The sequence below is a fragment of the Trichoplax adhaerens genome, genomic scaffold (assembly GCF_000150275.1).
Source record: "Trichoplax adhaerens TRIADscaffold_2 genomic scaffold, whole genome shotgun sequence".
NCBI lineage: Eukaryota > Metazoa > Placozoa > Uniplacotomia > Trichoplacea > Trichoplacidae > Trichoplax > Trichoplax adhaerens.
This window is the reverse complement of record NW_002060944.1, coordinates 1,398,354-1,415,861: the sequence shown is the minus strand read 5'-3', so window position 1 is coordinate 1,415,861 and position 17,508 is coordinate 1,398,354. Positions and strand designations below refer to the sequence as shown.

The 17,508-nt window shown below is 33.5% G+C and overlaps 1 protein-coding gene across 1 annotated transcript; it reads left to right on the top strand.

Annotated features, from left to right (window-relative positions):
• Positions 1–219: 219 nt before the first annotated feature.
• Positions 220–16,316, top strand: TRIADDRAFT_52992 (uncharacterized protein; the record flags this gene model as incomplete). Its single annotated transcript, XM_002109733.1, has 26 exons — positions 220–243; positions 1,017–1,200; positions 1,392–1,491; positions 1,576–1,690; positions 1,777–1,966; positions 2,087–2,162; positions 2,321–2,440; positions 2,892–3,065; positions 3,180–3,375; positions 3,523–3,576; positions 3,667–3,792; positions 3,937–4,073; positions 4,172–4,277; positions 4,375–4,851; positions 5,021–5,330; positions 5,443–5,654; positions 5,814–5,905; positions 6,031–12,977; positions 13,341–13,955; positions 14,188–14,371; positions 14,921–15,074; positions 15,155–15,283; positions 15,386–15,514; positions 15,706–15,931; positions 16,013–16,134; positions 16,218–16,316. The coding sequence occupies 26 exons, from the start codon at positions 220–222 to the stop codon at positions 16,314–16,316; spliced, it is 11,298 nt and encodes a 3,765-aa protein (XP_002109769.1).
• Positions 16,317–17,508: the final 1,192 nt, after the last annotated feature.

Here is a 17,508-nt window from a genome sequence, read left to right as displayed (position 1 = left end):
ATTCACGATTTGTATCTCGTTAAATGTTCTCTTATATATTTATACTTTTAGTTGCTTTGATGATAACTTTAATTGAAATGTTATGTCGAACTAATCAGCAAAGGACTAAATGTTAAAGTGTTTGTAACGCGGCTTTGACGGTTTATTTTGTATTTTTTCTTATTCTATAATGAAATTAACGTGGCATTTAAATGTTTTAAAAGAGCCAAAGACGCGGTCATGTCAGCTTTTGAGCGTGCTAAGGTAGTAATCGTAAAAATTAATATTCCACTCAGATGTGAAATTGCAGTATGATCAAATGAATATGAGAAAATCGTAAATAATCAAATCTTTTATAGAAAGTTAAATTTCTTTATCGCTTTTCTATCATCTTAGCAATATTCTTACAGAGCTTATGAGATAGGTTATCAAATGATTTCATATGCAAATAAATGACCAATAAATTATGTAAAGCTATCAATATCGTTTAACATCCCACACCTAGAAGATAATTGTACTACTCGAAATCTTGTAGATCAATTTTGAAATTTGTTCAAAATCAATCTTAAGCCTATGCACTCGTAATTCTAATCGTTACGTTAAAATATTTTTTAATACCTTAATTTTAACGTATACTTGTGTACAATTTTCTTAGCATTCGGAATCTCCTTTGATGAATACCTCATACATTCGAGGAATTCCATCTCTTCCTCCATTGCCAGCTGTTCAAAATAGACAATCCGATTTGTATGAGGCAAGTATCGTGATTAATTGGAGATTGCATTACCTGTACTTTGAGGATAGCTTTTACAGACAAGAGATACTCAATGAGAGTGATATGATAACTCTTAACCAAAAACAATAGTAATTCCATGCTTCTAAAATAATTAATTAATTAATGGCGTAATAACTTTATTGTGATGGTAGAACATTGTAAATTTTCGTTTGAAAAATTATTAAATCTCGTTTACATTTCGACAGAATCTGTCACTATTTACTGATTTACTTATTTCATGCTATACATTACTTTTCGTTAGATTGTACAAAAACACGGTGAGCATCCACCGATGATGAAAAATATCGGATCATGGACTCAAGCAGCACCATTTAAAGAAGAAAAGTACCATAGAACCCCAACAGAGTGTATTGGTAATAATTACACGCCAACCGCCCGGAATCTTCGTATACAAAATTTATCCAAAAAACGTTTTACCTCAAATGGTAGTGGAACAAATCGTATCTAAATTGAAAGATCTATTTCTATTTATCAACTATCCGTCAGCTAATTTTTACTAATCAAACTTTTACTATATTTACTTCGCTAATTCCTTTCTGTCAAATAGTAAATAACATAAACGTACAATTTATCTTATACGACTGTTTACCTTGACCAAATGGAAATTTCATATTAGAATCCACTTCACCGCGCAATAAGCAAACGTTAAAATTAACTATTCCTCCTTCATCCCCTCGAACTAATGGGCTTTCACATAAAAAGAAGAAGGATTCAGAGTTAGCATATTTTCACATAGAATTACTTTTTCGATGGATTGTACTAATACTCCATATTGTTCACTGATAAATTATATTTTAAAGACTGATGGTATTACCTAGTAGCCCTCCACTATCACCTCAAGAGCAAATCACAGCTACTAGATGGCAAACAGAAGATTATCAAAATAGTTCCGAACCCTCTGAAAAAGATGCTGAGGTAAAAAAACTATTTAATTTTTCTTTTCTTTTATTTTGCATATCGTAAATATGGCTCTAATTTGTACCCTATTTTCCATATTTTAGCGTTACTATTACTATCTCTATAGAGGGATCGACCAGCGAGCCATTGCAAAATATCCAGAAAGCAATTTTACATATATAGAAAACTTAATTACAGATAGACTTATGCAACAGAAGTTGGCACCAGATATTATCAATAGTGTTAAAAGTGAAGTTTTAAACGATTACTACTTCAGCATTCGTACATGCATTGGTAGGTAGAAATAAGTGCCTCCAGCATGACTATGAGCATATAGCGTTACTATTGTATTGTAGCTTGGTATTGTATCAGCTAAGAAATATAATTCTGACTACAAATTATATTACTTTTTAGTCGATTATATATTGAAAGATAATGAAGAAAGGGAACGACTACAAATACACTGGACTCCAAAATCTTTTCCGTCAAGGTATAGTATGATTTAATGTTAGATTAATTCATGGACAACAATAGTATAGCAGTGCAAAGTTCTTTACCCTAACTTATGTTAATGACTTAATTAGTGCTAATTTAACTTGATAGGGAGGTAATAATATTATACTAAATTTTATATAAAATCCAAAATAGAACCATACGAGCACCTGTTCCCTGGCATTCAAATTACATATCCGCTAAAGAGTACATTGAAAGCCATTTGTTCACCATTAATCCATTGTTAATCAATATTGAAAATATTTGGAATGACTGGTAAGAATATATGTAATTAATTATACAACGATGCATTTTTAAAAATCGATTTGAAGCCCCTTCATACAATTGTATAACGCTTCATTCTTCAATGCTATTCTTAATTTAACTTACCCTTTAAATTCGACCCTATACAATAATATCATGTTTTTAATTTTAATAACAGTATGATTGATGTACACAATATAATTAATCAAGGGATAAATAAAATTAAAAATCCGTGCGCGTAAACTTTATTTGAATATCTGCAGTTGGATAATAAATTGACGAAAAAAGCCTCACCATAGGAAATCAAATTTATGTCTATTTATTCAATATCTCCACGTTTAAATGATATTGCATATAATTTGAATAAGCAAATTCCATAGATTACGGTTATTTGATCTCCTCAGGTAATATCAGCACCTCTATCGAAATAATAGCAAATAATAGAATTTGTTGTTTCTCATAGTTATAAGGACACCAGATTCGTTAATGTCGCGGAATTAATCAATATCACATCCTTACCGGATGATCAGTCTGGTCCTTACAATTATGAAGACTTAAAATCTCCACCGTTACCCGATGAATTGGAAGAAATAATTCGGAATCAATGTAATAGGACAAGGCAGATGTTAATCAACAGGTAAATAATGACAATTTTAAAAAATTATGTATGCTGCCATTATTGATTAATGAAATGCTATGTTATTAATATCTGTATAGTCTAATTTAAAAACTAATTTTTATTTACCTTTAGGTGGGTTCCAGAATGTGCTAAGCAATTCTTAACTAACAAACAATTATGGACGTATTTGATTCCCGCAAGCGAAGTAGAATCAACCGAATTAGTCCAACATTTGTATTCTTGCGTTGCAACATTAATGTCACGCCAACTTCGAAATTTAGTGATGGATTCCTTGCGGGATTTACTTGAATATTTTAAATTGTACAAGGTATATATATATATATATATATATATACATATACCGTAGTAGGCATAAGATTTAAATTTTTTATCGTAAATAATTACTACTTTTTATTACCTTAATATATAATTTAAGCAATTAGTACTAGACTGATTGACTAATCTTACTCTGCAGAATGGCAATGACTTTGAAAAATTTTATAAGGAATTAAACTTTCCTCAACGCCAGGTATACCTAGAAAAGGAATATTTTTTCGCATCATTTTGTTAATCTGGCTGTATTCGATTTAAGTTGACTTTATTTATCTTTAAAATTTAGATGATAACAGTTAGGGCCCTGACTAAAGCTCCTTCCATTATCATCAGTCCTACATTTTCTGATATTGGAGAGGTCATTGTTAGGATTTTTAAAGAGATAATCAGGAGTGCTGAAGATATACCCAGGGTATGCGAAAACCTTATTTGCTTGCTGCGATTAATAGATATTAGCCTGCATAAAGCATAATATACTAACTTTCAGCTTGTAGTTAAAAGTGATCCTTTTTGATCCCTCACCAAGATTTTTATGCGTTATGGCTTAAATTTACAGATCGAACACGAAGTATTTCCGAACATGAAGGAACATCAACTGGTTTTAAGCTCCGTAAAGGTTTCGGAGACAACGGTTGTCGATATTATTGAAGACGCGCTTAAGACCTATAAAAATAATACCAATGGCCCAAAACGGTAAAAGTCTGAAATTATTACTATTATGTGTTTAAATTTATCCTCCTGATTAACTCTAAAATAATTAATTTACGAAAACGCTATTCAAACCATTCCAGGTACCTCGATATCTATAAACAATACTTGCATTTATTAAGTGGTAAAGCGGAATCAGAGACGATCACGTTTCTTAAGGAAGATCATGAATTATATGACTTCTCTGAGGTATCGAATTGATTCCATCATTGCAATACTGCATTATTACGATCTACCTATGAAATTTCATATAATTGGATTGAAAATATTTTAATTTATTTCGTAGAAAATAGGCCAATTAAAAGCAACCAGAAACGAAATTGGCTCACTGTTAACCGTTGTATCGCTGAATATGTTGAGACTTGACTGTAGTGAATTGAAAAGAGATCTTATGGATCGTTGCAATTTCCTGATTAGAAAATTGGTGACTCATGTAGTAGAAAATCATCGTGAATTAAATAAGGCATTATGTCGTCGCTATGAAGAAATTTCTGAGCGATCTCAAGAGATTCCTCGTAATACCGAAGAGTTAGTTAGTTTGATGGAGTTCATTAAAGAAGCTAGTATGATAAAAGTATACCGATTGCAGGACGATATTGCTAAGGCTTCAAATCGATTAGACTTCCTCCTTGATTACGCAACATTGTCAACGGATGATATGAAATTAAATAATACAGTTTTTAATTGGCCTCATCAAATCGCTCGCACTTTTGATATAATGGGTGCTAGAATGCAAAATCGCAGGGATCTTGCGGAAGAAGAGGTATGGCATAGAAAGATTCTTAAGACAAATGAAAAAAAATATATAATTAAGATAATAAAAATCGCTATTCTACCGATGGAAACGTAATCGTGACCTTACAGTTTGATTTATGTTGTTGTAAGGCCTATGAAAATCCAATATTGACTAACATATTCTATTATTATTAAAGCTAAGAAAAAGAGTAAAACTACTGGAAGGAAAAATCATAACGTATAGCTCTGATATAGAAATATTTAGACGAAAAGAGATAATGGCAATGGAAGAAATGAAGAAAAATGTCGATACGTTGCAAGATCTTCATGAGAAATTGTTGGCTGCATCCGAAGATTTGGAAGCTATTAACAGTGAAGAAAAACTATTAGATTGGCCACCATCCGCTTTCCCCCAACTAAGTGTTATGTTCGCAACTAAAGACCCTTATGATAAATTGTGGAAAACTGCATTGGAATTTTATACTAAACATGAAATTTGGATGAACGGTAAGTAATTACTTTCAGATTGATTGCTGCTATCTGCCATCAGCTTCATCATGATAAAATAAGTCTTGCTCTGTCGATTAAATAGGCATTAAAATTTTTTCACGATATATAGGATCATTTCTTGAATTGGATGCTGATAAAATTACTGAAGATTTTGAAACCATGTGGCATACCATTCACCGATTATCAAGAACATTTTCGGATGTGACTTCGCCACGACGCGTTGTCGAAACCGTTAAATCGAAATTGGAGAAATTTAAAATAAATTTACCCATCTTACAAATATTACGAAATCCAGGTTTGAAAGATCGTCATTGGGAATCGGTATGTAATTTATTGTACCTATAGGAACCTCACCTTCATTTATTTCCAAATACACCAAAAAATCTACATGGAGTATAGAAGTATTTTATAACATAGACAATGAATCCATGGTCTGTATTTAGGAAAAATTGTAAATTTCTTTCTTTTGTCTTTGGTTAGATGAGCGAAATCGTCGAATATGATATTAAACCTGACGAAGATACCGCCTTTAGCCACCTGTTGGATTATGATTTAAATAAATTTATGGAGAGGTAATCACATTTAATGATATTAGTTATATAAATTTATATAGTAAAGTGAATGATCATTTGTTGTTTTAATTGGCGATCTATAAGATATTTGAACCAGTTATGATTTATAATTAATAACTTTACAGGCTGGAAGAAGTTAGCGGTTTAGCAACAAAAGAGTATGCATTGGAAACTTCTATTAAGAAAATGAAGAGTGAATGGGAAGAAATAGCTTTTGAATTCGTTGAATATCGTGAAAAAGGAATATCTATCTTGTCATCCATCGACGACATACAAGTTCTACTAGATGATCACCTTATCAAAACGCAAACTATACGTGGATCTCCTTATATTAAGCCATATGAAGAAGAGATTAAGATATGGGAAGAACAACTAACAAGTGTACAAGATATCTTAGATGCATGGCTTAAATGCCAAGCTACTTGGCTATATCTGGAGCCAATATTCGGTTCTGAAGATATTATGGCTCAAATGCCGGATGAGAGTCGTAAATTTGGCATCGTTGACAGCTACTGGCGCGATATCATGACGGAATCGGTGAAAGAGCCACTAGTACTCATGTGTACATCGCAAATGAATATGCTGCAACGTTTAGAAGATTCCAATATATTGCTTGAAGAAATCCAGAAGGGCTTAAATAGTTATCTTGAAAAGAAACGACTTTACTTTCCTCGTTTTTTCTTTTTATCTAATGACGAACTATTAGAAATTTTATCGGAAACCAAAGATCCGTTGCGTGTACAGCCTCATTTAAAGAAATGCTTCGAGGGTATTAATCGATTAGAATTTAATGATGACTTGGAGATTACTGGAATGATCAGCGCTGAAAATGAAATTGTCACTTTAACCAATAAAGTTTATCCTGTTAGAGCTCGTGGAATGGTCGAGAAATGGTTGTTGCAAGTGGAACAAGCTATGACGGGAAGTTTACAAAAGATAATTGAACAAGCCATGGATTCTTATCCTCAAGACCCACGACCAAAATGGGTCTTAGACTGGCCAGGCCAAGTAGTTATTTGTGCTAGTTCAGTTTATTGGACACTAGAAGTCATGGCCGCTTTATCTCAACAGCATGGATTGGAGAATTATTTACAAAAGTGTAATAAACAGATTGATGATATTGTTCAACTAGTCCGAGGAAAATTAGATCCTGGATCACGGGTTACATTAGGAGCGCTGATTGTTATTGATGTTCACGCCCGAGATGTTGTTCATCAATTAGTCGAACATCAAGTGAATAACACCGATGATTTTCAATGGATAAGTCAATTAAGATACTACTGGGAAGAATCACAAGTATTAGTTCGCATGATTACCACTAATATATGCTATGGTTATGAATATCTTGGCAATAGTTCACGTCTCGTAATTACACCGTTAACAGATCGTTGTTATCGAACTTTAATGGGTGCGATTAAATTAAATCTTGGTGGAGCACCTGAGGGCCCAGCCGGTACAGGTAAAACTGAAACATGCAAAGATTTAGCAAAAGCAGTAGCAAAACAGTGTGTTGTATTCAATTGCTCGGATGGGCTTGATTATAAAGCAATGGGGAAATTTTTTAAAGGTTTAGCACAGGCAGGTGCTTGGGCATGTTTCGATGAATTTAATCGTATTGAATTAGAGGTATTATCGGTAGTAGCACAGCAAATCTTAAGTATACAACAAGGTATTGCAAGTGGTGTCGAGAAGTTTATATTTGAAGGAACAGAAATCTCATTAGATCCTACTTGTACAATCTTCATCACTATGAATCCTGGTTATGCTGGTCGGCAAGAATTGCCTGACAATCTTAAAGTACTCTTTCGTACTGTAGCCATGATGGTACCTGATTATGCTATGATTGGTGAAATAGTATTATATTCGTTAGGTTTTGTCGATGCACGCAATTTATCGGCTAAAATTGTTGCTACCTATCGGTTATGTTCCGAGCAATTATCTTCACAACATCATTACGATTACGGTATGCGAGCTGTTAAATCAGTCTTAACAGCCGCAGGTAATCTTAAGTTGCAATATCCCGACGAAAATGAGAGTCATATTTTACTTCGAGCATTGAAAGATGTCAATTTGCCTAAATTTTTAGCCCAAGACATACCGCTGTTTAATGGCATTATCTCAGATCTGTTCCCTAACATACAATTAAGTCATAATGATTATGGACCATTAAAAGAAGCCATTCTGCGAGATCTAAGATTGAAAAATTTACAATCAATCGACTGGTTTGTCGAAAAAATTATCCAAATTTATGAGATGATGTTAGTACGCCATGGTTTTATGATTGTTGGCGAACCATTAAGCGGTAAAACAACCGCATATAAGGTATTAGCGAATGCTTTACTTGATCTAGACCAACAAGGTCAATTATTAGGAGAACATCGTGTACTCTATCGTATCATTAATCCTAAAGCAGTAACCATGGGGCAATTATATGGAGCATTTGATCCTGTTTCACACGAATGGTCTGATGGTATATTAGCAAATGCTTTCCGTGAGCAAGCTAGCTCGACAAGCAATGAACGCAAGTGGATCATATTTGACGGCCCTGTTGATGCAGTATGGATTGAAAATATGAATACTGTTCTTGACGACAATAAAAAATTATGCCTTATGAGCGGTGAAATTATTCAAATGAACGCAAAGCAAAATTTAATTTTTGAACCAAAAGATCTTGAGCAAGCATCGCCTGCAACTGTTAGCCGTTGCGGTATGATTTATATGGAATCCAAACAATTAGGCTGGCAATCTTTGATTAAATCTTATTTAGTCACCTTACCACAAACTATTACTTTATTGAAGCAAGAAAATATCGATATGATTGAGCAGTTAATGTGTTGGCTATTACCACCGACATTGAATTTCATCCAACAAGAATGCAAATCCTTCGTGGATACATCAGATATGCACTTAGTAGCCTCATTTTTGAATTTACTTACTTGCTTGTTGAAAGATATTCAGTCTATATATCAGGACTATCGCCATCATGAAAACGAAGAAGAGATTGCCATACTAGAATCCAAAACCAATACTTGGTTGCAATGTACTTATTTGTTCGCATTAACGTGGTCGATTGGTAGCGCAATCAATAACGACAGTAGGGTTAAATTGAATTTATTCTTTCGCACTTTAGTTAGTGGAACAGATAAAGAAAATCCTAAGCCCAAAGATATTAAAATACCTAAAAGTCATGTATTTCCAGAGCGTGGAACAATTTATGATTTCTACTACGATTATAAAGGATTACATAGCACCTGGACTCATTGGCGTGATAGCATACAACAAAATGAATTAAATACGCCATTGAGTTCTAAAATTAATGATATGATCATACCAACACTGGATACTACAAGACAGGTTTATTTCTTAAAACTCTATTTATCGCGTTCTATACCATTACTCATTTTAGGACCAACAGGCACTGGTAAATCAGCATTAACGATTGATTATTTAATTAATTTACCAAAAGAAGAATATGTACCCAATTTTATCAACTTCTCTGCACGTACAACGGCTCAGCAAACACAAGATGTTATTATGTCTAAACTCGATCGACGTCGTAAAGGAATTTATGGTCCACCTATGGGTAGGAGAGCGATCTTATTTGTGGATGATTTAAATATGCCAGCTAAAGAGAAATATGGAGCCCAACCACCAATTGAATTATTGCGCCAATGGATTGATCATGGCCATTGGTATGATAAAAAAGATACCACTCGATTAGAATTAACGGACACTTGCATCATTAGTGCTATGGGACCTCCTGGTGGCGGCCGCCATCCAATTAGCCAACGACTATTGCGCCATTTTAATATATTTACAATCGATTCATTCGATAATTCGACATTACTGCAAATTTTTGGTACTATGCTAGATTGGCATTTTCAACGCAATGATTTTGATTCATCCTTTATACACTTAGGAAAGATGATGGTCCAGGCAACATTAAATATCTATAATCTTGCTATTAGGAATTTCTTGCCAACACCATCGAAATCGCATTATATCTTCAATCTGCGCGATTTTGCTCGTGTTATTCGCGGTGTTATGCTACTACCGCCGGATCAAATACATGATCATGATGATAAAATGCTACGCTTATGGGTTCATGAAGTCTATCGTGTATTTTATGATCGCTTAATTGACGATCAAGATCGACAAAATTTCTTCAATATGATCAAAGATTGTACTCAGCAACAATTCAAGATTAGTATTAATAAACTATTTAAACATCTTATTTCCGATGTTCAAAATCCAATCCTTACCGACGATGATTTAAGAAGTTTATTTTTCGGTGATTATATGTCAACTGGCAATGAAGTTAAAGCTTACAATGAAATTACCAATTTTTCACAGTTAACATCAATCATGGAGCAATATGTAAGCGATTACAATCAAATTAGCAAAACGCCGATGTCATTAGTAATGTTCCGTTTTGCTATTGAACACGTATCTCGTTTAAGCCGTATCTTAAAACAACCCAATGGCCATGCACTCCTCATCGGGATTGGTGGTAGCGGTCGCCAGAGTGCAACTAAGTTGGCTACGTTTATGGCTAATTATGAAATCTATCTCATTGAAATAACACGCCATTACGGCCAGGTTGAATGGCGTGAAGATTTGAAGAAAATATTTCTTAAAGCCGGTCTCGATGGCAAACCTATCGTTTTCATGTTGAATGATAATCAAATTAAAGATGATTTGTTCTTAGAAGACATTAACACCATTTTAAATACTGGTGATGTACCTAATTTATATCAACAAGATGAAAAAATGGATATCCTTGATAAGATCCAGTTGATTGCTAAGCATGAGGGCAAACGATTAGAAGTTAATCCGTTAATCATGTACAACTACTTTATTGAAAGGGTTAAGGCTAACTTGCATATTGTACTGTGTATGAGCCCAATTGGTGATGCATTCCGCAATCATTTAAGAATGTTTCCCTCGTTAATTAATTGCTGTACTATCGATTGGTATCAAGCATGGCCAAAGGATGCACTAGAAAGGGTAGCTATGAAATTTTTGGAAGAAATTGATTTAGAAGAAAATATCAAGAAAGCTAGTGTGGAAATGTGCCAATATTTTCATAGCAGCGTACGCCAATTATCGACTGATTACTACTCTACATTACGTCGTTATAATTATGTTACACCGACATCCTATCTTGAATTAATATTGGTGTTTAAATCGTTATTGAATTCAAAACGGCGTGAAATTATGATTTCGAAGCATCGTTACACAGCTGGCTTACATAAATTAGATTTTGCTGCTGAACAAGTAACAGTAATGCAAACTGAATTAACTGACTTACAGCCTGAATTGATGAAAACATCAGAAGAAACTGAAGTGTTGTTAGCTAAAATTGAGCAAGATACCGTTGAAGTTCAAGCTAAGAAACAGCTAGTTGAAGCAGATGAAAGGTCTGCTGATGAAGCCGCAGCTATCGCAAAAGCGATTCGTGATGAATGTGAAAGTGAATTAGCCCAAGCTATACCTGCATTAGAAAGTGCAATTGCTGCTTTAAATACCCTTAAACCGCAGGATATTAGCTTTGTCAAAACAATGAAAAATCCAGCGGCTGGTGTTAAATTGGTCATGGAAGCCATTTGTGTTATGAAAGGTATTCGACCCGAACGTAGACCAGATCCAGCTGGCACAGGCAAAATGGTTGAAGATTATTGGGGTCCATCTACTCGTTTATTAGCGGATGTTAAATTCCTAGAATCATTAAAAAAATATGATAAGGATAATATTTCACCGGTTATTATTAAAAAAATACGCGAAAAATATGTCAATAATCCAGAATTTGAACCTACCGCTATACGGAATATATCAGCGGCATGTGAAGGCTTATGCCGTTGGGTACGCGCTATGGAAGCCTATGATAGTGTAGCAAAGTTAGTTGCTCCCAAAAAAGTTAAATTAACCGAAGCTGAACTAGTCTTGGCTAAACAGCAAGAAAAATTAAATGCAAAACGTGAGCAATTAAAAGAAGTAACCGATAAATTACAAGAATTATACAACCAGTTGGATGCTATGCAACAAAAGAAAGCCGATTTAGAAGCTAACATTGAATTATGTTCATTAAAATTGATTCGTGCTGAAAAATTAATCGGTGGTTTAGGGGGTGAAAAGGATCGTTGGAATGAAGCCGCCGATGCTTTAACTCAACGTTATAATAATATTACTGGTGATGTCTTATTATCAGCCGGTATTATTGCCTATTTAGGCGCATTTACCATTGATTTTCGTTCAAGTTGTGTTGACAAGTGGAAAGAATTATGCCAGCTCAAGGCCATACCCTGTTCCGATAATTACAGTATTACCGATACTATGGGCGATCCAGTTAAGTTACGATCATGGCAAATGGATGGCTTACCTATTGATACATTTTCAAATGAGAATGCAATCATTGTTACACATGGGCGCCGTTGGCCATTAATGATTGATCCACAAAATCAAGCTAATAAATGGATCAAGAACATGGAGAAGCCCAATCAGTTAGCAGTCATAAGATTAACCGATCAAAATTATTTGCGTCACTTAGAAAATCATATACAGCTTGGTTTGCCTATTTTATTGGAAGATGTTGGTGAAGAACTGGATCCAATATTAGAGACTGTCTTATTAAAACAAACTTTTCGACAAGGTGGTGTGGATTATATTAAACTTGGTGAAACTATTATTGAATATTCCAAAGATTTCCGTCTGTATATTACAACTCGATTAAGAAATCCTCATTATTTACCGGAAGTCACAGTAAAGGTAACGCTGCTAAATTTTATGATTACCCCTACCGGCTTGGAAGATCAACTCTTAGGCATTCTTGTAGCAAAAGAGAAGCCAAATCTAGAAGCAAGACGTAATCAATTAGTAGTTGAGAGTGCTGACAATAACTGGCAATTAAAATTAATTGAAGGTAAAATTTTAGAGATTTTATCCACAACGCAAGGTGACATCTTGGAAAATGAAGAAGCGATTAAAATTTTATCTTCATCCAAAAATTTATCTGCAGAAATCTTTGCTAAACAGCAAGTTGCATTGGCAACAGAGGAAAAAATTAACGAAGCACGTAATAAATATAAACCAGTAGCTACTCACTCATCGATCTTATTCTTTTGCATCTCTGATATCGCCAGTATTGATCCTATGTATCAATATTCACTGACATGGTTTATTAATTTATACTTGCAATCGATTGAACAAAGCAAAATGACATCAACATCGCCATCCATAGCAACGATAGCTTCAACACCATCTTCAAGAAAGCCATCCCTTGCCAACAAAGACAAAATGAGTACAGTTAAAAATGATGATGGCAATGATGATGATGATGATGATGACGATAGTGATATTGAAGAGCGAATTTTTCATCTAAATGAGCACTTTACCTATAGTATCTATAAAAATGTATGCCGATCATTATTTGAAAAAGATAAATTGTTGTTCTCATTCCTCTTATGTGTTGGTATCATGAAAAGTCAAGATCAAATCGATGATGAAGCTTGGCGTTTTCTCTTAACCGGAGGTGTAGCATTAAATAATCCTTATCCAAATCCTGCTAAAGATTGGCTAACCGATAAGGCTTGGGCTGAAATTGTGCGTGCATCTGCATTGCCACATTTTAAAGATTGGCTACAAGATTTTATCGATCGATCCCATGAATGGAAAGCTGTCTATGATGCAATCCAACCTCATCTAACTCCATTACCCTCACCTTGGAATCAGAATCTAAACGATATTGATAAATTAATTGTAATACGTTGCCTGAGGCCAGATAAAGTCATACCAGCCGTTCAAGATTTTATTGCGCATCATTTAAGTAAACAGTATATAGAGCCTCCACCTTTCGATCTGGAAAGTAGTTACATGGATTCACATTGTTGTGCCCCACTGATATTTATCTTATCCCCTGGCGCTGATCCAATGGTAACGCTATTAAAATTTGCTGAAGATAAAGGCATTAAAGGCCATCAATGTCGTGCAATTTCATTAGGACAAGGGCAAGGTCCAATTGCAGCTCAAATGATTGAGCACGCTATCCAACATGGTACATGGGTAGTGTTACAAAACTGTCATCTAGCAACAAGTTGGATGCCAGTATTAGAAAAAATATGTAAAAGAAGTTATCACACCGGATAAAACTCATCCCAATTTTCGTTTATGGTTGACCAGTTATCCATCGAAGCATTTTCCCGTCACATTATTACAAGATGGAGTCAAAATGACAAATGAACCACCGAAAGGATTACGTGCTAATCTATTAAGATCTTATTTGACAGATCCAATTAGCGATCACGAATTTTATAATGACTGTAATAAACCTGTAGCGTGGCGTAAATTGGTGTTTGGTTTATGTTTCTTTCATGCTCTTGTCCAGGAAAGGCGTCAGTTTGGCCCATTAGGTTGGAATATTGCATACGAATTTAACGACTCAGATCTACGTATCAGTTTAAGACAATTACGGTAAATAAAATAAGATATAATTGTCAGCCATTAACATATTTTAAAGCTTAAAGGTTTGATGATTGCATTTTAAATCACGGAAATACAATTATCATTGAATAGGTTCTTCATTGTGGGCTAGTCACCGCTAATATAAAATATAAATATTTATTTCATATACTGATGTGGATGATTTTATAACTGAATAATAACTATTCATTATATTTTACACATGACATTAAAACTGAAATTAATAGTAGCACAGATGGAGTTATTTATGTTGGTTTTATCTAATTACTACAACTAGATGTTTCTTAACGAATATGAAGAAATACCCTTGGATGCTTTAATTTACTTGACAGGGCAATGCAATCATGGTGGAAGAGTAACTGATGATAAAGATCGTCGACTACTTTTAAGTACATTGTCCATATTTTATTGCAATGAAATAGTTACAGACGATAATTATAGGTAACTAACATTGATTTTTATCTTATTAATATAATTCTATAATCAAGATAAACATTACAGATAACATAAGCAAACTGATGATATTTATAATACACGTAGATTATCCCCTAGCGGTTTATATTTTGCTCCATCTGATGGTTCTTATGATAATTGCATTGAGTACATACGAAGTTTACCATTAACGCCATATCCGGAAGTGTTCGGTCTTCATGAAAATGCTGATATTACTAAAGATCAACAAGCAACTTTACAGGTATTTGAGTTTACTTTAAATGATAACCTGCAATTTTCGTCATATCAACTTAATAATTTCCGTTGTACTTGACAATGCAGCTTTTCAATGATATCCTCACTACATTACCGAGACAAGCCACTGGCAGTAATAAATCTTCCCAAGAATTAATAGAAGAATTAGCTTTGGACATCTTACAAAAGATACCAAAAGATTTTGATATGAATTATGTACGTTAGTTAAATAATATTTTTTACCCAATTATGCATCGCTTATATCGGTAAATTGATTGTTGTAATATGTAATTAATTTATTCTTTTATACTTCTATAGGTAATGAAAAAATATCCTGTTAGCTACGAGGAGTCAATGAATACAGTTCTCAGACAGGAATTGATTCGATTTAACCGGTTAATTGTTGTAATTCGAGAGAGCTTGAAGGACATTTTGAAAGCAATTAAAGTAATTACACGGAATTATTTATCTTACTAGTTATAAATGCTATAATATACGAGGTAGATTAGATATACCGTACTGTATGCATCTATAATATCTGGTTTGGAATTATAATTTTCATGCTCTTATTATGATAATAATTATTTGTAAGCTAAATCATGTATATAATTAAGGCTATTTGCATTAACCTCGTTTAGGGTTTGATGGTAATGTCTGAAGTTCTGGAAGATATGTTTGATAGCATGCTTGTTGGCAAAGTACCAACATTATGGGCACAGAAATCATATCCGTCTTTAAAGCCTCTCGGAAGCTATATTTCTGACTTATTAGCGAGATTGAAATTTTTTCAAGCTTGGATAGATAATGGCATACCAAATGTCTTTTGGCTCTCTGGGTTCTTTTTCACACAATCTTTCTTAACGGGTGAGTATAGAAAAAGTAGCGCAGATTATTGGACTTTATTATAGTGAATAATTCCTAATAATAATTGAAACTTTTCAATAGGTACATCGCAAAATTTTGCCAGAAAATATACTATTCCAATTGATCATTTAGGATTTGACTTTGAGGTATTACGAGACGATGGGTCTACAAATGGAAAGCCTGAAGATGGAGTGTATTGTACTGTAAGTATAATAATATTGCCCTAAATATTCATTAACCAACAGTTCCTTTACTATTTCATACTAATATATTATATTATTTGTAGGGATTGTTTTTGGAAGGTGCTCGTTGGGATAGAGAAAAAATGGTTTTAGGAGAATCTTACCCGAAAATATTATATGATGCACTCCCAACAGTATCCTAACATATTTCTAACTACCGCCATTATGATAGCAAATTTATTTTGAAAGTTATTTAAAATTATAGAAAATTTTATAATTAAAACTATTCATTTTTTTCCTTAACTGAAAACCTCTAATCTACAGCTTTACATAAAACCTTCCAAATATGAAGACATTCCAGACAAATCTACTTATTCATGTCCTGTCTACAAAACAAGTGCTAGGCGAGGCACGCTTTCGACGACTGGCCACTCAACTAATTTTGTCGTATTTGTTAATTTATTAACGGATAAAGAAGCAACTCACTGGATTCGACGAGGAGTTGCATTACTCTGTCAGTTAGATGATTGATAGACTATGCTCATATGGGATTTTAATTGGCGTCCGTATATTTCATCGTAATATATTTCTCAGTACTTTCGATGAGTAGATGTAATCGAGAAATCGATATAAAATTTTTCTAGATAACTTTGTAGAATACTAAAATATTAAAAGTGTTACAAGATAAAATTTCAATTCACATTTTGAATAACATTAAAGCTCATATTCAATTCTTATTCGCGAGTAAACTTCAGATATTCTAAAATATTAATGTAACGTTACTACAGTATAACTGTCTCATTGGAATGGATTTGTATCCGTCATTATTTACATTTCAGTTCATGCCTTAATCAAGTATGTTTGTATGAAATTTTACACGATAAGATTGGCGTCAAATGCAAATTGTCTATTGAATATAGTTTGGGTTATAAAATATAATGAATACCGACATACTATTACTTCATTAATTTTATGTATCTGATTCAAGTCAATAAATTTTTTATATTTATTAACATTAAGTACGTATGCAGTCTACATTTAAAGGGGTACTTAAGCTAGCTAGCTAAATAATAGTACATTATCAAATTTTCCCGTTCACTCAGCAATAATATTTCCTGTGATGCGCTTTTTTACCTGATGTACCACCGTTTATCAATATATAGTAGAAGTGATAATTAGGATTCAGTTGTATAGCCTACAATCTCTATTTAAATTAATTTTAGTTATGCATCTTTATCAGGAAGTAAAACTTGATGATTGATTTTACTATTTGTGATCTGATTCAGACCTTGATTTGCAGTACATTAAAATTATGCTATTTATACTTTTCACATAGTGTGCCATAGATCTTAGAGATTCCAAAGTTTTACAAATGTGCTTATAGTCTCACTCTCT